At 35.7% G+C, this 24095-nt stretch overlaps 1 protein-coding gene across 7 annotated transcripts in view; it reads right to left on the bottom strand.

Moving 5' to 3' along the window:
* The window catches only part of magi2.S (membrane associated guanylate kinase, WW and PDZ domain containing 2 S homeolog), a 375483-nt gene that overhangs the window by 26432 nt on the left and 324956 nt on the right, over window positions 1-24095 (bottom strand). For 6 of the 7 annotated variants that reach the window (XM_041588488.1, XM_018255760.2, XM_018255755.2 and 3 more), the window contains 7 exons: window positions 22554-22645; window positions 18765-18957; window positions 18182-18424; window positions 15411-15596; window positions 12532-12688; window positions 12188-12428; window positions 11416-11559 (listed from right to left, as the gene is read on the bottom strand). In XM_041588488.1, the coding sequence (XP_041444422.1) occupies window positions 11416-11559; window positions 12188-12428; window positions 12532-12688; window positions 15411-15596; window positions 18182-18424; window positions 18765-18957; window positions 22554-22645 (1256 nt within the window). The remainder of the gene's footprint in view (window positions 1-11415; window positions 11560-12187; window positions 12429-12531; window positions 12689-15410; window positions 15597-18181; window positions 18425-18764; window positions 18958-22553; window positions 22646-24095) is intronic. The other variant, XM_041588487.1, reaches the window with a different exon arrangement.

Here is a 24095-nt window from a genome sequence, read left to right as displayed (position 1 = left end):
CTATGATTTTTTTTTTTCAATCTTCTTTATTGGCTTTTTTGTTATTTATTTGTTTTAATCATATGTTACAATTGTCGCAGATTTTACAAAGTTGTCATATAAATGTTTAACAATATTAAATATGACAGTTCTTGATAACATAAAGAAAACAATAAAAAATAAAGAAACAATCTAACAAAACAAACATTTGGTTAAATACATAATTTTTTGGCTCGCAAATCCACTTTGTCGTGTCTACCAGGGCTGGTGTTAACTATATACCGACACATGGGTGTTGCAGGGGCTTTCAGTGGGATTACCCATCCATTGGGGAATTGGTAATACCTCTACAGACCAACCACGGGGTCCATATTTTATTAAACATTTTTTGCTTGTCCAGTATAAAGGTTAGTTTCTCTATCACAATTATATTGTCTATCCTAATTTCACCTTATCGAAATCTAGAGTAATGGTATGCCACGATTTCGCAATGATTTGTTTAGTGGCACTGAAGAAGCCTCACTATGATTTAGGGGGTTATTTATCAAAATCCAAAATTATCTATTTATTTTCTGAAATTTACTCTGACCAAATCCACACAGATTATTTCTCCTTATTTATTAATACATTTTCCTGAAAAATTCCAGTGCGAAAAAAAACTCGAAAAAATCATGAAAATTGTAAGAAAATTCGAATCATAGAAATCTTTCTGATTTTCCACCCTGGAAACTAGGATTTTTGCCTGAAAAACCACAAGATCTTGAGATTTTTGAACGAAATCCATCATTATATTTTTTGGACTTCTCCCATTGACTTATATACAACCTCAGCAGTCTGAGATGCTGGAATTCGGATTCAGACTTTTCTATACTCGGGGTATAATAAATCTAGAAAATTTGAGGGTTTTTTTTCCACTAAAAATTTGGATTTTATAGTTTTTGGCATTTGGATTTTAATAAATGACCCCCTAAATCTTACTCTGTACTTATTTTTTATATACAGTTGTAGGGACCTATAGGATCTTCTAGGCTCCTATAGCTTTAAATCCCTACCCCTACTTTAGTTTTAGTTACTAGGCAAAAGCCTATGTATCTAATGCCTAGTCATATTTGCATAACGAGTAGTTATCAGCCAAAGGGTGTAATGACCACTTCCTGCCACATGTTCATATAGTGTTTGGAAAGGGGTGGATCTTCCTCTTTGGCTCCTGGTGTCCTTCTAGCTAGGTATTTCCCATTGAGCCTGGGTACACCAAGGCCCAGTAAAGCCACTGCCCTAAAGGGACAGCACCTTTAGAGACTGAGTCTGAGACCAGGAAACCCCATGAACGAGGTTAACAAGCATAGACCCTCTAGGAGAGTAAGATAGTCAGATTATATAGAAAGAGCAGTTGTGTGCTCCATCAAGGATAATAGCAGGGAGTAGCTTCCCAAAAGGCTTCCTTGTATGCGTTTAGTGAAGGGACCACAGCAGATAGGGTGTTAGGCTAGACTTCTTCTCCCTAACCACTCCACTGGATGGGATCCGGACCACTTAAAGGTGTATCTGCCTGGAAAGTGATGTACACTGCTGTATCATCTTCATCTATCTACCCTCCTCTGTGATTGTTACACCATCTTCCTGCGTGAGTAAACCTGTGGTCACTTGCATTTTTGATCTTTGCTAATAAACCATCCACTTTGTTTTCACTATAAACCTTCTGGCGTCCTATCTTTTATTATACAGTAGCCTGTGTTTTGTAGTTCCACTAACTCCCAGGGGAAAGCTTCCACTTGGCGAAGGCCCTGACCCTGTTGTGTAAGTCGTAGTGTAACCCATGCTCATACCAATAGCTGGACACTTTAACTATCTGTGGTCTGGATAGCCCAGATTAGCATTACACAGTTATTAAACATAACCCATTTTTTGACTGACACACTTTAAGATATGTGCTCAGCTGTACTGTCAGAAGTCATGTAGGAGTAAATTCAGAAATAGTTACCTGTATTAATGTTTATTATTTTCACAAAATGACCGTTCTAGAAGTATGAGGTGATGTTTCTTTGGGATAATTTAAATACAAAGAAATATGCATGGCTTGGGTTATACAGTAATCATTGCAGTGTAATGTTGCAGTATCTCAAAGTAAATTTGTGATTGAACACTAGCATTGCCCACATGGTTGCTTCATGTCTCCTCAAGCTGCTGCTGCTGCTGCACTGCTAGGTATAATCAATATCAGAGATGGGAGACAAGCAGAACAGGACATAGAACTAAGTTGCTTAAATGTTAGCATCATTAATGTTTATGGCTAGCTATTGACTCTAAAGGACAGTAAGGAGTTTTTTTTTGGCAGTAGCCCCTAATTGGTTGTAACATCAGTGGCGGAACTACCGGGGGAGCAGGGGGTGCAGCGGGCCAGGGCCCGCACCCCCTCAGGCCCCCCCGGCAGCTCGCGCACCACTCAGTTCTGCGGCCGTTTCCGGCCGTACGGAGGGGGCGGGGCCCGGCTGCACGTACCGCGCCAGGGCCCGCCCCCCTCTAGTTACACCTCTGTGCAACATACAGTAGCTGATGGGTAAAGTTTTCTTGATCTATGCTTAAAAAAGAAGCATATGTATCAAATTGTGAACTGTAAGTTTCACCCATTGATTAATATAATTCTTAAAAATCCATTGGTTGAATAGAAAGTGGGTGAGTTTTTCTGTGGTGAGCTCTAATCTCATATTTTGATAAATTTACACATTAGTGTCACTGTTGGAAAAGAGCATGTTTGTTTGAAAATGTAGTGGCAGGTACAGGATCTATTATCCAGAATACTTGGGGTTTCTAGAAAGGGGATCATTCTGTAATTTGGATCTTCATACCATCAACTAAAAAAAATAATTTCAAACATGAAATAAACCCAATAGGATTGTTTTGCCTTCAACATGGATTCATGAAGCTTAGTTACAATTAAGTACAAGCTGCTGTTTTATTATTACAGAAAAAAGGAAAACATTTTTAAAATTTAGAACGATTTGCTTAAAATGGGTTCTATGGGAGATGACCTGTCATTTGGCGCTTTCTGGATAAGGGTATTCAGATAAGAAACCCATGTAGCTTAATTTGCATTGGCTTGTCTCCTTCACTAATACTCATTGCTTATTATGGTATCAACTCCACATTCTATGGAGGGTCAGTTCTCTCTGAAAAGTGATACATTAAGGTTGTGATTACTGATGCAGAGTCCAAACATAGTTCACTTGTTAATAATGCAGGAGAATAGAAATAATCTCACAGTATACTTCTCATATAAGAGCATGGCTGTTAGGCTGGAATACAAGATAGTGGTCATTTATGAAAGTACAGTGTATAACGTTACATTTTGGATCAGAAGAGGCAGGATAAATGCATTAGCAAGAACAAGGAAGTGCAGGAAAATGTTTGGACGCAAGTACTTTTAATCTCCTTTGCTTCCATTTTAGAGCACCTGCAGATGTGTTAAGAAATGACCCCTATTATGTATAAATGTTTGTCAGTAAATCAAACCTTCTCAACTTTTGAATCAGCTGAATATTGCTTAAATAATAAAAATAAAACATGTTTCTTTTTATTCCTAGAATTGCTAATACACTAAAGCTGCTTGAAAATTTGGCCTAGCGCAAACCTACCACTATTGCCCAAGACCCTTAGCCTGATTGCAGTGCTGGTTACAGCCAACAGCAGCATTTCTTTTATTATGAAAAACAAAATACAGTTACTGCAATATACCATGCACTCTATAAACAGGGGTACACTGCATTTTTAAAGAGCTCCTCAGATTTCTAAAATAACATATTGAACATGTCTCTACAAAGTTAGTGGAAGGTAGGTTGTGCATGAGAATAGGCCATGTTTAATTCAATCAAAAGCAAAGCTTTACTAAAATATGTTTAGTATATTTCATGTATTTATCACTATTGTCCCTGTAGCAAACATATACATTACTCTGGGAATCTTAACTTAGATAAATAACAATATTTTGAAATTTGAATGAAATTGAGTTTTAACAGCCATACCCAGAAACAAGCAAGCATGTTGTATAAATAAAGTATTCTGTTAAAGTTGCTCCTCACTGAACTTGTTCCCAATACACAAATGTATTTAATAAAACTGACATAATGTAACTGAAATAGTTGAAAGCAAGTAAAGCATTCTTCTATATAATTCATGTATCATTTCTAAAGACAACTGCACCCTGACAGACATTCACATCTTGTTTGTTTATGTTGCATCTCAAAGGGAAATGTTGGCACAAATATCTTTCTACTATGATAAATAAATAATTAATGATGTTACATCAGTGCTTCCAAATGTTTTACGCTCTCATTTTCTGGAACAGCTATGAGAAGGCTCCAATTTGCAGGAATACCATTCTATTTACACAAATAATTCTTAATGTTTAACTGATAATCTGTTATAATAAACCAGTACTTCATGCTAAATAGAACATAAGTTAGGATTGTTTTGCTATCAACTTAGATTGATTCTAATTGTTTTCATTAACATTTGTTCTAGTAGCCTTTAGGTATGGTACACCAAATTATGATAAGATCTCTTATTAGGAAAACCTGAGGTCCCATGTTTTTTGTATAATAGATCAAATATCTGTAATCTATCGATAACTTGTATTACTATATTTACAGCATAACTATTTACTGCAATGACACAATGTGCCCGTCATCATAGCTTCTTTATAGGAAAAAAGTTTTCCTATAAGGCAGAAAGCTTGTATGCACTGCTAAAATATTGTACTCTTTGTTCTATTAGGAAAATGTGGGCTCTGTGCTTGCCATTATCTAATCCCCCCAATCATCATACACACCTTTCTATTATACAGCACTGCACAATTAGTTGGGACCTTATAAACACTTGTTCAAAATAATAGTAAATAGTTTTGATATGAATACCTTCTGCTATAGAAGCCAGATATTAGTTTATTTCCTTACTATCACATTATCTAAAACAATGAGAGTAAAAGATAGTTTAGTTTGTACTTTCTCTTTAATTTGCTCTTCCCATAATCCACTTTAGCCTCCTATGTTCCAAGCCAGTTCTAAATCTATTTTTGGTAACTTGAACAAGAAACGGTCATTACATCTCTGGGTCAACCGGGAAAATATCTCAGACAGGAGCATATGTTACTGTTACCAGGGTTTCCTTAGCCAGTAGAGGATTTGCAGAGCTAGTAGGGGATTTAGCCCTTTGGGTCCCTGCACAACTCGAAGCTCACAATAATTGTGCATTTTTTTTATTTGAAAATGCTTATTTTTTTCTGTAAGGACAAACTACCTGGTAACTTGCAATTCTGGACAACTTTGGGTTAATGGGTGGCTTGTTTAAGGGTGATTTAGAAGAAAAACAACTTAGGCACATGTCAGTATAGAATAACCTTAATCAAAAATTTTATATTTAGATATCATAAACCCAAAGAATGGAGCCTTTCAAGCATTATTAAGGAGGTTATTTACCAAAACTCGACTTTTTATCACTATATAAAAAAACTCCCAAACCCGAATACCGTTAATTTACCAATAAATCCAAACGATAAATGCACATGTGGGAGAAAAAAAAACAAAATTGCATGTCAAATCGAATCGTACAACTGTTTAGATTTGTCGTTTGAAAAAGTTGATTTTCCAATTAGATGCCAGAAACGCAACTTTTTTATATTATCAAATGAAAACCACAAGGTGAGACCCTCGGAGATCATGAAGGCAAGAAACAGTTTCAAATTGTTAAAAGGACCATCTGCCATTGACTTTTACATGATTTCGACAGGTTTTAGCTGAAGTATTTTTGTTTTTTTTTAGCAGCTTTGGTGCATAATAAATCTAAAAAAAAGTTTTTTTCCCTCTAAAAATTTGAATTTTCCCCATAAAAACTCAACCAGAAAAATAAAGGCTTTATAAATAGGCCCCTAAATGTATATTAATGTTTAAATGCACTGTGCAAATAGGCCGTAGACTATGAGGGTATTAATCCATGTTTTATTTTCTCTTTTTCACAATTCTAAATGTTTTTGCTAAAAATCATGATTTTGAATAATGGTTTAAAAAAATTTCTGTTTATTAAGCAAAAAAACTCAAACATAAAACTTTGGATCTAAAAGTTACAAGGTCATGTAGAAGTCAGTAGGAGCTGCTTTAGACATGGCTGATAGATGTAAACTATTCATTCAATTTAAGTTTTTCTACATTTTGTTAAGGCTGTCGACCCATTAAAAATGGTAAAATGAATAAAATACAAATTCAGTTGTGTTTTTTTATATTGGATTTTTGAACAAATAAGCGAATATTTGTGCTTTTTGAAATGAAGACACATCTAAAATGACAAATCCAAATTGGGAGTTATAGGCCTACCTATTTTCTGCAAATAAATGCCCATTGTTAATGGCACGGAAGCCACACATATTTGCTTATAACATGATGCAAATACAAATTAGATACAGGTTTAATCAAACAGAATAATAACAAAAAGTGTACAGAATACAATGAGCCAAGAACTAGTTTATATTTTCTTGTCTCTTGACAAGTAGGATGCATGCACTTTGTTATAGATCTATCAAACAGACACACAAACAAAGTCAGTGGCTACACAGAAATTTAAGAACAGGTTTTTCTTGTCTCTAGAGATCTCCTTGAGCAACATGTCAAAGCAACTGGAATCAAAGTTAAAGCTAGACTAAGCTAAATTGTGACTAAATCTATAGTATATTGGTTAATATTGTATACCATTAGTAAACCTATAGACAGTAGTTATAACCATACTACCATAATTGGGACCTATGGAAATTGTGGAACTGAATGCAATCATCATGGAGTTTTTTTGTACATAAAGAATTAGGGGTTCTGTTAGATTCTCTGTATATTCTATGCTTCAGCAGTTGCCTTTACATACCATAACAGGACCATTTTTAGCATATTTTTTCTCCAGGATAGCAGATGGTAGAACATTACTGCATAAAAGACCATTTACCATGCCCTCAGGTGAGGTGCTCACAATGTGCGGTAAATACATTTATACTACCCCCATGTAGCATGACAACAGGCAACTCTAGAGATTCCTGTACAGGAATTTTACATCAATCAATGATGCACAAAGGGATGTAGGCAGTACAAATAAACAACAATTACTTATTATTTGTATTATTACTAGACATCTGAATTACAGACTTACCATATTTAAGGGGCACAACGAGAAGCAGTGAATCTGCAGGGCAATTTGATGCTAAAGTCTTAACCTGGATCCTTTCTATCACATCTTACAGGGAATGGATGGCGCACACTTTATTTACACTTATGCCATATATTACAATGTACAGTTATGAAAAAAAGTGCACCCCCTGTAAAGTGTTTTCTTTTGTAAAATATGTTAACATTCAATATTTAATATGTTTCAAACAGTGTAAACAGGTAAAGGTGATGTGATTGAAACAAAAAGCAAGGACAACTTTGCAATCATGAATTCAACAAAATAATCATCAGATCTGCTATTTTCAGAGCTTTGACGTGGCCATTCCAGAACTTTACTTTAAGGATTTACTGGAGGATTTAATGTGATTGCCTAAGTGCAAAGTCCACATTCAGTTGGACTCTATCTATCTATCTGGAAACTATCTTTTGACAGTTGGTCTCACATTATCCTCAAGCACCTCTGGTGCTTAATACCAGATTATATGATGGTGAGCTGCCCAGGCGCTGATGCTGCAAAGCAGCCCAAAACCATAACATTCCATGACCTTGTTTTACAGTTGGCATTAGGCACTTCTGGTCTTTGCTTTTTGCCAAACATACTGTACATTCTGGAAATATCTTTGCCCCATCTGTCCATAGCACATTTTTCCATAAGTCTTAGTCTTTGCCTAGGTATTCATGACCAAATTTTAGTCTGCCTGATGTTCTTTCTGGCCAGCAAAGGTTTCCTCCTGGCACACCTCCCATGTAGATCTAGTGCAGCCTCTTTCTAATGGAAAACTCTTGTATTAGTGGCAAGAACTACCTGTAGCTCCCATAATGAAATTCTGGGGTTATTTGAGATGACTAGTGTTTTGATCTTGAGCTGAACTTATTGGGATCATCTGACCTGGGAAGGTTGGCGGTTGTCGAACTTGTAGATGAGTGGGATAATTGATATTTAATTGTTTGCAGAGCCATAACTACTATAAAGCACACGAGGGCCTATTCCTAGGGCGGCAGTGCATGTTGTATTTATTTTTTCCCTCCTAATGTAGACTGCCCTCTGGCTACATAGGTAAAAACGGTGACAGACTGGGGGGGGGGTTGGGGGACATTGCAGGCACATAGCACCGGGAGAAAAAAGCAATCATTGAAGACAGAAGAATTCAAGCCACACACTCACTGAACCACCTTTACTGTACCGATTGTAAGCTGCTAGTACTAAGCCATATATTTTTAGAGGGAAACCAGTGCAGTAAATTGAGTTTATGGTGGGGGGAGGTTTGTCTTTGAACTTTATTGGAACTACAGCAACTTTATAGGACAGGAGAGCCTGCCAAATTAATTGAGGTGTTTAGTTCAGAGCTGGGGTAAGGGTATTATAAACAGGAGATAAGAGAATGTACAGTTGTGAAGTCCAACATCACCAACCTTATCAATCCCTGTTGTGGGTTGAAATATTTCTAATTGGCAAATAATTTACTAGAATGTATAGAAAAGTAATAGCAAACCAACAGACCCAACATGACATGCATGCTGCTGATTCTGTGTAATTGGATTATTAATTGAGGATTGTTCCAAATAATAGCAGTGTGGAGTTCAATTAGTGAGGTCATTCATTCTGTGAAAAAAATGCTCAAAAGGCAACCAAAACCTGAAAGGTGTGGAAGAAAATGGAAAACACCATTGGAATGGATAAAAGAATAGCCAAAATGGCAAAGACTCAGCCAATGATCAGCTCCAGGAAGATCAAAAAAGGTCTAAACTTACCTGTGATTATTGTTACAATTAAAAGACGCCTATGTGAAGCCAAACTATAGGCAAAAAGCCCACTCAAAGTCCAATTGTTGAAAAAAAGATGTGCTGAAGATTTGCCAAAGAATACATTGACTGGCCTAAAGAGAAATGGCGCAACATATTGTGGACTGATGAAAGCAAGATTGTTCTTTTGGGGTCTAAGAGACAGTTTGTCAGATGACCCCAAACACTGAATTCAAGTCACAGTACACTGTGAAGAATGGTGGTGCAAGCATCATGATATGAGGATGTTTCTCTTACTATGGCATTGGGCCTATTAATCCCATACCAGGGATAATGGATCAGTTTCAATACTGCCCTTGAAATTGGTGTTTCAACAAGACAAAAAACCCAAACACAACAGTAAACAAGCAACATCTTGGTTCCAAGATTGACATTATACAGTGGTCAGCCTCCCTAATAGTTGATATTTTATATTAAATCACCTTTGAACTGAAGATCTCATATCTGTTGAAAAAGTCATGAATTGCCATGGGGTGTACACATTTTTTCACAACCATAAATAAATGTTACAAGCCTATATACCATGCAAACACATTAAGAAACAAACTGAATCACATATTTGACTTGCTGAACCAAATCCATTTTTGGCTTAAACATTGACCAATGAGAAGCTCATATGAATGCAGTCAGTGCTAGCCAGTCTGTGGTAATCCTGCAGCTAAAATCCTACCACAGCTGCAGCATAATCTGAGTTCTGAATATTTATGTTTTTTTAATGATATTTCATACATTAAGTATTTTAGAATTTCAGTTTGAAGTTGATTGCATTTTCCTGTGTGCCAACTAAAATTATGCAAAAAGAGTTCTGCCAAGACCATTTCATTTGTCACCTGATTTGTTACAATGCGGTAGACATATATTGCCCTGTGGTTTGGATTAATTCAGAGTTATTATAACTCTGTCAAAAGATTATGACAGAAGAACAAATACAAATTAACCATTAAATCTTTTTTTCCCCAGTACAATGCACTACTCATATTTGCATAGGAATAGATAAGAGAACAAAGGCATCTCCATAATTTCACTATAAAGATGTCAATAAATAATTTGATTTCTCTTTGCATTTATCTAGCTGAGCAATACATAAAAAGAGATTCTTGTAAAGCAGAGCAGTGTAACTAGAGTCTCAGAGGGCCAGATGTTCTCCATAGATTTTTGTATGATCTTTCAAATGATGTGGCCCACAAACATGATAGATCAGATGTCACATGAGTAGTGACAACCACTTAATATTTTAATTTAGTATATACTGTACTGTGTACACTATTGTCTATTTGTTTTTTATGTAGTGCTTATGCTTATTTGCTTTCTTGATACATTTAGGGGCTGATTCACTAAGCTCGAGTGAAGGATTCGAATGAAAAATACTTCGAATTTCGAAGTATTTTTTGGGTACTTCGACCATCGAATTGGTTAAATTCGTTCGAATTCGAACGAAATCGAACGAATCGAACGAAAAATCGTTCGACTATTCGACCATTCGATAGTCGAAGTACTTCCCCTTTAAAAAAAACTTCGACCCCCTACTTCGGCAGCTAAAAGCTACCGAAGTCAATGTTAGCCTATGGGGAAGGTCCCCATAGGCTTGCCTGTGATTTTTTGATCGAAGGATTTTCCTTCGATCGTTGGATTAAAATCCTTCGAATCGTTCGATTCGAAGGATTTAATCGTTCGATCGAACGGAAAATCCTTCGATCGATCGATCACAGGATTAGCGCTAAATCCTTCGACTTCGATATTCGAAGTCGAAGGATTTCAATCCGAGGGTCGAATTTCGAAGTATTTTTAACTTCGAAATTCGACCCTTAGTGAATCGGCCCCTAAATGTCCTGGTGTGACTGATTTTTTTTCTTTTGGCTCATGGAATTGAGAAACATAGACATCTGCATTTCAGGGTAATGATAAGCTAAGTTCTAGAAAACAATGAAGTGGATATTGAACTGCTTATAAAAGATATTATATATAATAGTTTGGAATTGGATAGTTTGGAATTGGAATTATATATAATACACAAAAGCTATGAATATCATGTAAATTATATCCTTATAAATGGTGATTTCAGTGATAAACGGTGAGTTCTGATGTCATTTCTGTCACATGACTCACTGAAATTTGTGTATTATAATAAATAAAGTACCCCCAGTTGTAAAATATGAGGATATTAGAAGTTACCTTGGAGTTCCATGACCCGTATAAAAACACTCGGCCTTCGTTCAACTCCTTGGTGACTTATAATATCCTTATATTTTACAAGAGGGGGTACTTTATTCACTATATATATATATATATATATATATATATATATATATATATATATATATATATATATATATATATATATATATATATATATATATATATATATATATATACACACACATATATATATCAGCAATTGTCTGCATAACATTTAACTGACATCTTCAGAATAACTTACCCTCATTCGCCCATTTCTTATTGCAGGGCCATCTTCTGCCAGCCTTAGTACATACAAATCCATCTTGTATTCTCTGCCTCCTCGTATACTGAATCCAAAACCCTTGGCAGCCTTTTCCAGTTCAACAGTAAAATAATCATAATCCTGCAAATGAAAAAGGAATGCTTTTGAAATTCCGTTCTCTAGATGGGATTACAGATTTGAAGCAAATAGACCAAATTTGCCCTTGTGAAAGTATTTCACGTTCAGAATAAAGATTCATGATTATAATTTTTTTTCTTGAAAGGGTAATGTTCAGGCATAAGCTCATCTCATCAAGTTGTTACAACACAGTTTTTTTAGAACGCTCTATAAATTAACTTGATGGAATTATACACCTCTACACACCAGATTTAACCCCACATGTAATAAAAGGCTCTAAGTTTGCCCAGAAGCAGTAACCCATAACAACCAATGAGATGTTTGCTTTGAAATAGGTGCCCAGCAAGTTCTACCTGTTGATTGGTTGACATGGGCTTCTGCTCCTGGGCAAACTTAGTGCCTTTAATTACATAACCCCATATACATCTTTTTCACAATTTATTGATAACCTTATTGACAATAGTCTTTTTCTTAATCGAGTCTGGTATGTGGTGGCATATTTAACTACATGCAGTTATGGAAACCCCCCAGTGTGCATACTTCTTGTTTGTACAAAAGCTCACATATTTGTATTAAAGAGAGAGACCAAATAAATAGAAACATTTAATCTACTGTGTAATATTATACCTACCTGGAATTGTCGGTAATCAGGTAGTGGAAATTGCCGAGTGTCAGGAGAATGTTGCCTGTAGTCTATTAAAGGTGGCTGCCTGTAGTCTATAGGAGGGGGCTGCTGGTAATCCACTACTGGAGGATGTCTGTAATCTACAGGGGGCTGCCTATAGTCTGTTGAAGGCTGGCGATAATCTGTAAATGGTGGTTGCCTAATGTCAGGTTTTACATCTTGCCTTGCTTTTACTTCTGACCTGTAGCTGGACAAACAGGTATTTGGTTAAATGCTTGGCATACACAGTGCATGTCTCAGATTATTGAACATAGCAAGAGAATACAATTTAAAATAAATAAATGTGCAACCTGCTCTCATGGCTTTGTAACTGCAGTGGTTGTGGAGGCAGTGACTGTGCAACAGGACTGTGCTGAGCTACTGGACTCTGCTGTGCCATTGGGCTGTGCTGCTGGGCCATAGGACTCTGTTTCTCTGAACTTGGTGCTGAAGCTGGACTGTTTAATTCTGCAAAATACAACATTTTATTTACAGATAAACACTTGGGATTGAAATTGCACTTCAGTTGGCCACATTAACAATCTGTTCTATTAAAAGCATTGGCCTCTAAAATGTGTATCTGTAATCATACTTCAGGTAATGTGAATAGAAAATACTGTAATGATATGTGGACTGGTCCTCAGGCAGTGCATTATTTCCAGTTTTGGTATCGGGATGTTCTGACAACATGAAATGTTTATGAACAGAGTTCAGATCATCTATTCTATGATATGGTTAGTCTTCAAATGTAAAAAAAAACACTAAACAGGGGTTGTGGGAGTGCTCCAAGGCTATGTAAAATATGTAAATATAATGGAAGTATGACTGATCTGACCAACAGAGAGAGGGGTTTGATCAATGCACGTTCCCTGGTCCGGTTTTAAAAGTAATTTAGTATGGCAAAAGCACACATTTAAGAAAACAGGGGATTTTAGTTACAAAGTTATGATCATAAAATTGACAAGCCACCATTGTGTTTTTCTGTATTTTTGCAGAGTTGTTCATATGGGATTTACCTTGATGTGGTATTGTGCCATGTCAATTTTAGGATTCTTAAAGAGAACTAAACCCCCTCCTAAAGAGAGTCCTCCCTGCATAGTCCACTATTTAAAAAATTGTCGCAGAAAGTCACACAGACCTTCCTATGCAGAGAAGCGCAGCAAGGCTCACGGGTGCCATCTTTGGTATTTTCGGATCCTCTTCTTCCATTTGGCTATTTACGGAGCGTTCCGGCACATGCGCAGTAGACATGTATAGGAAACAGCTCCAACTGCGCATGAGTTAAAACTGCGGTCCTTTAGCAAATGTATCAGTACCGAAGGTGGCGTCTGTGAGCTCCGTTGTGCTACTCTGCATGGGAAGGTCTGTGCGACTTTCTACGACAAGTTTTTTAAATAGTGGACTATGCAAAGAGGAAGTGGGAGAGGGTGTGAATGGGGGTTATTAGATGAGGACTTTCTTTAGGAGGGGGGTTTAATCTTCCTTTAAATACATGCACTTGCCTAGATATTAAATGCCTAGCGAAACAGGGGACCAGGGAATGTGCATTGAAGCTACAGTCAATTTTCTCAGCTGCAAAATGCAGTGGAGAGTGGTTGAGAAGCTTCTACCATTCAATATCAAACAGGGGTGCGTATATTCCCTTAGATGTGTTTTTTAGAGTAAAAGTATAGCCTTGGGTATGACAGTGGAGGCAAGAGATAAAAACAGTTGTGTTCATAAAAATCAACAAGAAAACAGGTGCAGGTAGAGCTAGCACACAGGCTTGAACTGATTCCTTTCCACAATCCATTTGGAGGTAAATATGGACACATTTATGATTATCCTACTGAGGATTGCAGATTTACAATACTTTAAACACAATTCTATGACTGACCCACAGAGGAGTCCAAAGTAGCTCATGGGTCAATTGTGGAGACTTATTCGCTATCATGTATACTCTTGGATCTATAACAGGTTGGTTGATATTAGGGATTTGACATATCTATTACCAGATGAAAGGGAGGAGGGTGGTGCTGGTTAAATGTTTACAGCAACGTGACACCTGCTGCTAAATACATTTTCTCTGTTCATTATGGAGCAACTTTCTTTGTGCATTGTCATTTGGAAAAAACAGTATAACTGGGACTGCTATTACAGTATCTAGCAGCAACAGTTCCAATATAAAGGAGTATGTTGGACTGGGGGGGAAGAAGCAAATGCTTGAAATTTGCACCTACAAACTGGAGACAGATCTGGGAATGTAAAAAGGGTCATCAGACAGTACTTAAGAGATCCTTCTAAATAATGGCTGGTGACATTATGAATTGCCATTATTAATTGTTACATACTGTATTCCTTATAACAAAATAACTGCCTTTTGCACCAATCCTGCATGTAGAGAGACACAATGTCTAGTGATAGAGTGATCTCTAATACACTTCTAGGCAAAAGGAGCCCTCCGTAAGATATATTGGATCTAACTGTCAATATCTGACACCCAGTGTGCACCCAAAAATGCTCAGTCATTTAGAGCTGTGTACTCACTAAAAGCAAGGCATGCATTATGCTAAACATTAAAGTTTGTTTTTCCACTTAAACAATATTAATACTTGAGGACAGAAACATATTTGCAGGTATATGAAATATTTTCAGTTTTGGCATTAATAGTCTGCTGCACAGACTGAATTTCCACCAACCTAACATAAATGCTCCCATTAGTTAACACTCAAAAATCTACATTTAGGAGGGGAGGAAAAGTCAGAATTAGTGGAATTGCATTTCACTGTAATTAATTATCAGCAGGACTTTTTTTGGTTGAACGTAATTATTGTATAAACTCTAAAATGCTTCTATTGAATGAAGCCTTGCTAAGCTTGTCTGTACACATTGTTCTTTGCCTGAAGAGAAAATGAAATCAAGCATTATCTGCAAATGTCTTAACCCTCATTTTTCAAGAACATCTGGTTCCAATGTTAAAAAAAGGTAACTGTTCAGATTGAAATAGATCAGATAGTCTGAGATTTTTTCCTTGAAAGTACAAATAGTTGATGTAAGTATCACAAAAAAAGAAATAAGGTTGACTTTGGAGAACATAGAAAACACATTTAATTTATACATTTGCATACTAACTCTATTTAGTTCTAACTGCATAAACAAAATGATTCCATTAGGCATAATAAAGACTCACTACAGAGAAGCAACTACTTACCCTCCTGAGGAACGATACAAAGTGTTACACTCAGCCCTGCATCCTTAATCAGCTTCACAATATCTGCATGAGGCATGTTGATAATAGATTGGCTATTCACAGCTAAGATCCGGTCTCCTACTTTTAGCTTTCCACAGCGATCTGCAGGGCTTCCTTCAATAATTCGTCCGATTTTATGCGGCACAGCTGCAGAAGGAGGGGAAGCAATTAGCACTTAAAATAACTTAGCAATTGTATTCGCTTAATTTAAAAAATATTAATTTTAAATGATTTCATATATATATATATATATATATATATATATATATATATATATATATATATATATATATATATAGAAAACAGCTGCACAAACCCTAGGTGCAGGTTTTTTCACTGAAAAAAACCCTCACTCACAGAACTGGACCACATTAAAGGACCTATTGCCCAATCTCTCTCTACTGTCTTTCGGACCCATACCTTTTTGAATTTCTACATCACCAGACCAATGAATTTATACAAAGCTTTCAGCCGCATACAACCTTTTATTTTGTACACATTGTTGTGTGTTACCATGATGTCACTATAATGCAGTTGATGCACACATGAAATCAACCATTGAACATCCAAACACTATTTTACAGTATATGGTATACTGTATACTATCATTTTACAGTATATGGATAAGTCTGGGGAGGCCTATTTATCAAAACTTGAATTTGTGCAGGTTAAAGTTTTTTTTTTTATAAAATAAAATAACATTTTGAATAAACTCAAAATTTTACCAAACTCAAATGTTTACTTATTTATTACATTAATTGTGAAAAAAAAACAAACCAATATTTTTCAATGGATCACACAATGGAGTTTAGAAATTCTTGTGTGAGTTTATAACCAAAGGCTCAAATACTCAAATATTCTCAGGTGACTTTGAAGCTCAAAAGTATTTATCTTTCCACAGAGGACGCTGGTTTTGAATTTACTCAAATTTGAATATGCAAATTACAGTTGGAATTTGGTTCAGTATAGCGTTATATACAAAAATGATGAATGTGATGCATCCATGTAAAATTTTGATTAAATTACTCCTGGCATGCTAACCCTTGAATAAACCCTTGAGATTTAAATGTATTTCAAAGAAAACGTATTATGATATTTGACTTTTTCTAGTATGCAGTGAATAATGGTAATATAAACAGGGTAGAGAAAAGTATGAAAAACTATTTGTGTGTGTGATTCAATAGTATATAAAGAGGCCACAATAATTTTACAGTGCAGAGTGCTGATGTTCAACATTAAACCCATTAAAGAATCATCACATATTAATGTTTTGTTTTCCATTTGTATTGGTCTAATAGAAATATACAGCTGAGAGCATTATTATTATTTCTTTCTTGCTATTTTCCCTTAGCTCTAGATGTCATAGGCTTAGCTTGCAGCATTACTTCTTCTTCAGCTATCATTGTCGCAAGTAGATAAGCGGACCTATAAGCAATCTCAGAAGTAACCCCCATAAGGAATCACTAGGAAGCTTGAAATGCATACTCTCAGGGATCCCAGATATAAAATATATATATACTGTTCCAATGTCTAAAATCTTATTACCAGAGGAAACGTAGTAGATGACTTGGGATATCCCTTTGCATAACAGAAGGATAGTAAGACGATATAGTAAGATATATAGTGAGATATGTAATAACAATAATAGGAAGACGCTTACATGAAGTCATGCCAATGAAAAACAACGTTACAGTTTGCTTCACAAGCAATAGATGCAATCTAATAACCTTACGATGGCAGGAGGCAAGCCAACAGCTCACAATATTAATAAGACAGGCTTTCCAGCAAATAACATCCAGAATCAGGAATAATATGATTCCCTTTTCATTGTTGTTTGCCTCTGGAATTATAAATAGTATTTATGCTTTGGAATGTGCTTTGCTTGGCTATAAAAACTAGGCAAATGGGAATTAAAGCATCCAGAAAATGATGGTATTTGCATAGTCAACATAAGATGTACATAGCAAAGCAGAGGAAACTGATTATGCAGGATTGCAGCTATCTTGGAAATTAATATTGGCAGCAAAGTAGAAATAGTTATTTAATATAAAGATCAACAGTAAGCCTGTTTCTCTCGATTCATTGCATATACATTCTATTAAAGTATCTAGTCTCTGAGTTATTCTTTGACATGGAAGGATTCTGCACTTTTCAGGGGTTGTAGTGCTATCAAGCCAAACACATTTCTACTACGAAAATCAGTCACCAGAAAATTATAACATACAGTAATCCACATTTCTTTACATGTTTTAGAAACTGGTAAGTGGAAGGGATCATGAAGGATACTTTATTCATCTTTTACTATGCCCCTGGTGCCTCTGTACCAACCCTCTTGTTCTGCACAATACAGACATGCATTAAAGACCCAAATATGATGCATAAATGTCTTTTGCTACAACCAACCTAGTTTAAACTGTAGAGGTCTTATTTAGAGGATGTCCAATGCCTTTGGGAGTACATATTGTATCTAACATTTTATACAGAGCTTGTTCTTTTATACATTTCTTAAAAGCTTATTTAAACCATTAATGCATTGCAAACATTCAAATAAGATACACATTATTTGGAACTGGTCAGTTGGGACTTACATTACTATAAGCCTCACAATACCCTGCCGTATTAGTGTAATTATGTGGGTTAGTCCAGCCAATGTAAGTATCAAATAATATTAGCTAAACATGACTTCAATATAAACAAAATACAAGAGTAATGATCACTGCAACTCTAATTACCAATTGTTGCTCCAGATTCTGGTCTGTTTAAAGAACTTATTATGACAAAACCGAATCCTTCATTCTCCTTTCGATGTATAACCACATCACTGGACTGCATGCTTTGTGAAGGGAAACCCTCTGGAGGAGAAGCATTGCATGGTGCAATATGGTTGCTGTTTGGATAAGCAGAATCACTTCGCGGAGAGCTGTGATGTGTTGAAACAGAGCCAGGGCTCCTGCCATTTTCTGGACATGTATCTCCTATGATTAAAAATAAAAATTTATCAGCTGCAAAATTGAAAGTACATTGGCATAACACATTGGCTCAGGCCAACTAAAATTATACTATTACCACAAACATTTTGCCATATTTAATCTAACATACTTATCTAGAGACTACTGCAGGTGTTCTTTTTGTTTCAATAGAGATTTGCTGCATTATTGCTGTGGCATTTTTAAATTGCACCCCCCAGTGTTCAGAATAATTATAAATATACCGTAATATTAATTAAGTGCCAGTAATTTTTCATCATCTCTACAGGAAACACAGAGGGAAATGGTTAGTATTAAAGGAAATGGAAGACCCTGTTTTTTAACATACCTATGGATAGCACCTTTCGTCTCACAGTAAGGTTGACCTGTCCATTACGAGCAGCATTATGCATAAGATCAATCACATATCGGTGGGTTTTTCCAGCAACTGGGATTCCATCTACGTATGCCAGCTCATCACCAGGCCGTAGCCGTCCATCTCTGTCTGCAGAGCCCATTGCTATTACGGCTCCAATTAAAATCTAGTCATGGAAACAAAACAGCATTGCATTCAATATCCCTTTAAAATCTGAGAAAATATTCTTCAGCTCACGTAAGCACTGTATTGTTTGACAATGAAAGGAGAAACATAGTAAATGGAGACAACTATAGAAACAAAATGTGTAAAATGTTAATGCATTTGGGCACTTGTGATGTAAAAGGTTGGAACATTTAAAATCATTTATAATGGATACAAAATGTAAAATGTACTGTATGTATTGCTATTTTTGCATAAGCTTTTAAGCACATTTTACATTTCGGATTTAAAAATTTTCAGGCATGAAGGGAATGCGACTCTATGCACAAAAAAATGGAACACAAAAAGGCACACAGTTTTATTTTAATAAGAGTTTTTAGTATATAAAGTAATAATTATATAAAGATGCAAACACATAACATTGAAACTAATTACAAGTTAACATCCAAATGTGCACAGCAGTTAAAAATTATTATGACTTTAACCCATAGTAATAACCAATGAGCTCTGGTTGGTTCTAACGACATCAAACAATGGATTTGTGGCTCCCTGATAAATGGATGGTGTTCTACCTTACATTGAGTTTGTTACATATAAAGTAAAAAACATATTCAATAATTCAGAAACACCGAGTAAAAGGAAAAAATACAAACAACTATAAAAAAGGGCTGAAGTTCTGGCCTGCAAACACTCATTTAGAGGGGTCAGTAACGATAGGGTTAGTAGCAAAATAAGAACTGGGGGAACACTGACATCTTGGTTTGGGGAGGTTTTTCCTAGGAGAACTTATTTTGGTCTGCAATGCAGGTGGAGTGGGTGGAGAAAAGAAAGGATGGAGGCATAACAAGATGTGGAAAGAAGTTCAGGAAAGGGTAGCTAATCTTCATTGCATGGTCAGAAAAGGGTCCTGCAATTGTATTTCTGGGCAGTAAGATAAGGATTGACTAGGAAAAAATGTGGGATGGGTGTTTAAAACAAACCCACTTCTACTGTGATAGCAAGGGGATAGCTAGGTGTAGAGACAGAACAGCAGAAACAGCAGAAGATACAAGCAATTCTGACTGATCAAAGTTCTTATAACGTTAAATCTCAGACGTGTTACATTTTTTTCCGTTTTTTTTGGACATGCACATTGGCAATTTTTTTAGAAAAGAAAGGCATTTTAGCTTAAACATATTATAATGTTGTACACATGTCCGTTTATTTTTCTCTACTAGTGCTTCTGAATTAAATTAATATTCAGCACCATTTAGTCTGGGAAGAAAGAAAACTACACCCTAATATAGCTAGATAACATGGAAACAGCAAGGGATATGTTTTCAAAATTCAGGCCAGTGCTTCTGTCACACCAGGGATTTTAGCACTGAGCTTTAAAAGGAATAAGCATTTCTTCAGTTCTAATATATGTGGAAATACAGCTTTTGAGACCATGTGGGATAAAACAATCATTCTCTTACACAGGTGCCACGCTGATTTCTTCCTAACAATTCCTTTCCTTTCTTTCAGCCAGGAACAATGGAACCGCAACCACTTAAAATGCCCAAAGCATCAGGCTTTTTTAGAGCCAAGGAACTAAATATAGCAAGATACATACATTATAATTGTTTTATCAATAAAGAAAACCAAGTTGTATATATTAGGTTCTGATCTTTTGGATATAAAGGTGCCAGGTGTAACTAATAAATTAGACAAACTCTTTTCAAGTAATTAATGAAATAACTACAGTGGCTGATGCTCTTTTTGTACTATATGTTTATATAACATACATATAATAAGTGTGGGGATGATTTAAGGAAGGACAGAAGATATTTATTGTGTGTTCTCAATATCAGAAAGGGGCCATTGATTAATAGACATATTATAATATTAATAAATAATTATTAGATTTTCACTAAAATATTTGTACCAGGATATACAACCTACAGAGTATTACACTAAGGGGCTAATCTATTAGTGTCCACATTTTTTAAACTCGTGAATTTGAATTATTGTATGTCCTAGGCAAAATGTAAGCTATTTTTCTATTAAATTTTTTTGAGAGTTTGTAGATGAAATTTAAAAATGTAAGTTTTTTAATAAAAAGGCAAACCTTTGAGTTTATTTGAATTGATATAAAAACTCTGAAATTCACAAATTAGAATTCTGATAAATACGTTTCCCCCTGTAAGTGGTTGCTCCAGCCATATTGCATTGCCTGGGGCCCTCACTTTTTTTGCTCAAGCCATTTCCTGGTAAAAGATTGGCTTAAATAAGACACCTGTATAGAACAGATTTTATGCCACCACAATTGCTTTGGCATTTGTATTGTCTTTGCAAATGGACATTGTAATCGATCATGATATGAATTCATAGTAGCCATTATGTACTAACAAATAAAGCTCCAGTAATATTCAAATAAGTGAATATGTTTTTACCTTTTATGTACCACTCTGATACTTTTAGAAGGTGTAAAGTTTTAATTGTTTTTTGACAACTTTGTCAGATTTATTTCATTTGAACAAAATACCTCGAAAAGATGCACATGGAAACACAAGGATATCTATGGCTTTCTTAGGCGTGGACATTACACGTATTTGAATGAAGGAAATGGAGAAGTGGGATGAGGGTCATTGTCAAAACATACCATACTCAAACAGTGTCTGGTGTTTACACATCTGCACATCATCATAGGAAGGGTATAAAGTTTGGAATCATGGACGTCTACTTATATGATACAAAACATTGTACCCTGTTAAAGGGCCATAATACCGTAACATTTATTTCTAGTATCTGCAAACAGCTAATACCTTAATGTATCAATTTATTTTTCTCTTAATAGTCACATTTTTGACCAGTTTGCATGTTGATACAGTTACCCAAGAGAGATGGTGTATCACCTATAGGACACATGCTCAGCTGGATGTGACCAGTTTAAAAATGAAAAGGCCCTAAGACATTTAACACATGGGCAGAAATATAATAAAAGTTACAAACTAGACTTTCCAGGTCTACTAACCAATTAGCAGGTAGTGTTTATTGTTTACAGTTTGAAAGCAAACATCTGATTGTTTGCTATGGCCTACTAGACATGGTGCAAATATGGTGACTTTCATTACATGTCTATAATGTTTAGTTAGTAAGTAGCATTTCTAGGAAGCAACATTTTTTTTCTTTTTTTTTTTTTTTTTTTTAAAACCTTAAGTTTTCCTGGGGGAAAGTCCTTTTCCTCAAGGGAAATTCATGAATATCTATAACAGGAGTCTCCATTTCACATCAAAAAATGGCATTTGTTAACACACAGATAAAATATGGCTGCACACAGCAGAACTGATACCTGACACATTGAAATAGAAACAGGGACTTACTGTATAGGCTACAAAAGGAAAAGATTAAAATAATAAATAGCATGCCAAGTCGACTAATAATTTTTTTTTTGATGTTACTGATACTTTCAAATTGCCTTACAAGAGATCATGCTCCCTTATACCAAGCACCAGGATTTCCTTGTACGCATAGTCATTAGGAAAATGTTAGGTTATAGTCAGAGATCTCCTTCAGGAATACAGCATACTAAATCTAAGATATGCAAAACAAATCTTAGGGTGCAAGTAAAGCACTTACAGGCTGGCCAGGTTCATCTCCTCCAAGGATTCTGAACCCAAATCCAGATTCTTGGCGCCGAAGATGAACATCCAACTCCTTATAGTCAGGGCCTGTTGTTAAATAGAAATAACCTTTATGAATTACATGCAATATCACTAGCCCTTCTGCACATATATTAGTTTAAATGACTGCTAATGATGAATGCTTCATGGATTGGTTAGTTCATTAAACACAGATGCAGCTGTCACAAATGGAAGACAACACCAAACTGATTTATATGAAAACACAGTTCACAAGGTTAATCTCATTAGTCATGTCATATTATGGAGAAATAATGTTTTTCTTCAAGGGCTGAGTGGTACTATTCAGTATATGATTTAAAGGATTACAGAAGAAAAGCAAGAGCCTACATACTGTCATTATATTATTTACTATCCTGTTGTGTACTACTGTACCCAAAAAGCAAGAATATACAGTCAGGGAAGGTATTAGAGCAATGCAGCCCTTCTGGCCCTCCAGCTATTAAACTGCAACCTCCAAATACAGATGGATGATTAATTATATAGCCCTGATAATATACTTAATATAAAATTATCATACACAATAAAACATTCATTGTGCTTTTGACCAGCTTTCCATAAAACGGTACCCCTTAATCTTTGGGGGCCTCAGGCAAATGAAACAGTGGGAAAATACTGTAATCCTATTGGGAGTGTTTTTCTAACAAAGGGATCCAGGTAGATTATATTATGTGATTAGATGATGCATACATCCTACATCTGTCTATATAGTTTTTGTTTTTAGAAAACATTTCCTATTCATTCTCTTTCACCCACTCGCTTTCATTATTCTTTCTCTATGAAACGCTTTCTATTTTCCCACTCAGTCTAGTTCTGAGCAAGAGAAAGCATTACACCTCAGTGGCCAAATTGCAGAGGAGTACAAAGTGATGATTTAAATGACGCAAAGCACAGGAAGTGGGGAAATAGCTCCTCTGTACACACAAAAGTACAGTCTGTTCTTTAAATTCTTTTTTCTGTCAGAGTAGGTTGTGAGATCTGACAAGATATTACTGAACCACTGCAAAGAGTACGAATTTCTTTTTTTTTTTGCACAAGCAAGTATCAGTAAGTATCAGAGCTAAAGACCAATTGATTAACAACAATGATGCTATTTCACATTGTGTTAAATAGCAATGTGTTAAACATTGAGTTTAACACAAAGACCAAATGAATGTCCTCAGCTGGAAATTTAAGCCTAAATTGGACACGTTTAGCTTAGACTTTTGTTTGACCCAATGATTTTGATAAACCTACTATCATCTGTATAACAACAAAACTCTTAACAATTCAGCAAGGGATAAGTTAGGGATATGACACACATTACTACGGCAGATAAAGCCACCCTTAGCTGCCTGACACCAATTGCTTTACTAAAAGCCTATGATAGATACTGGTGGTGACATACTCTGCTGAGAAACTCTTCTGCCTTCAATATTTTTCAATAAGCAGTAGTGCCAGGCAATTAAGGATGTTTTATCACCATTGTTCTTACTGTGAG

Source organism: Xenopus laevis, chromosome 3S, assembly GCF_017654675.1.
Source record: "Xenopus laevis strain J_2021 chromosome 3S, Xenopus_laevis_v10.1, whole genome shotgun sequence".
In the NCBI taxonomy this organism is placed as follows: Eukaryota; Metazoa; Chordata; class Amphibia; order Anura; family Pipidae; genus Xenopus; species Xenopus laevis.
The sequence above is the reverse complement of the archived record's forward strand: the minus strand, read 5'-3'. Positions and strand labels throughout refer to the sequence as shown.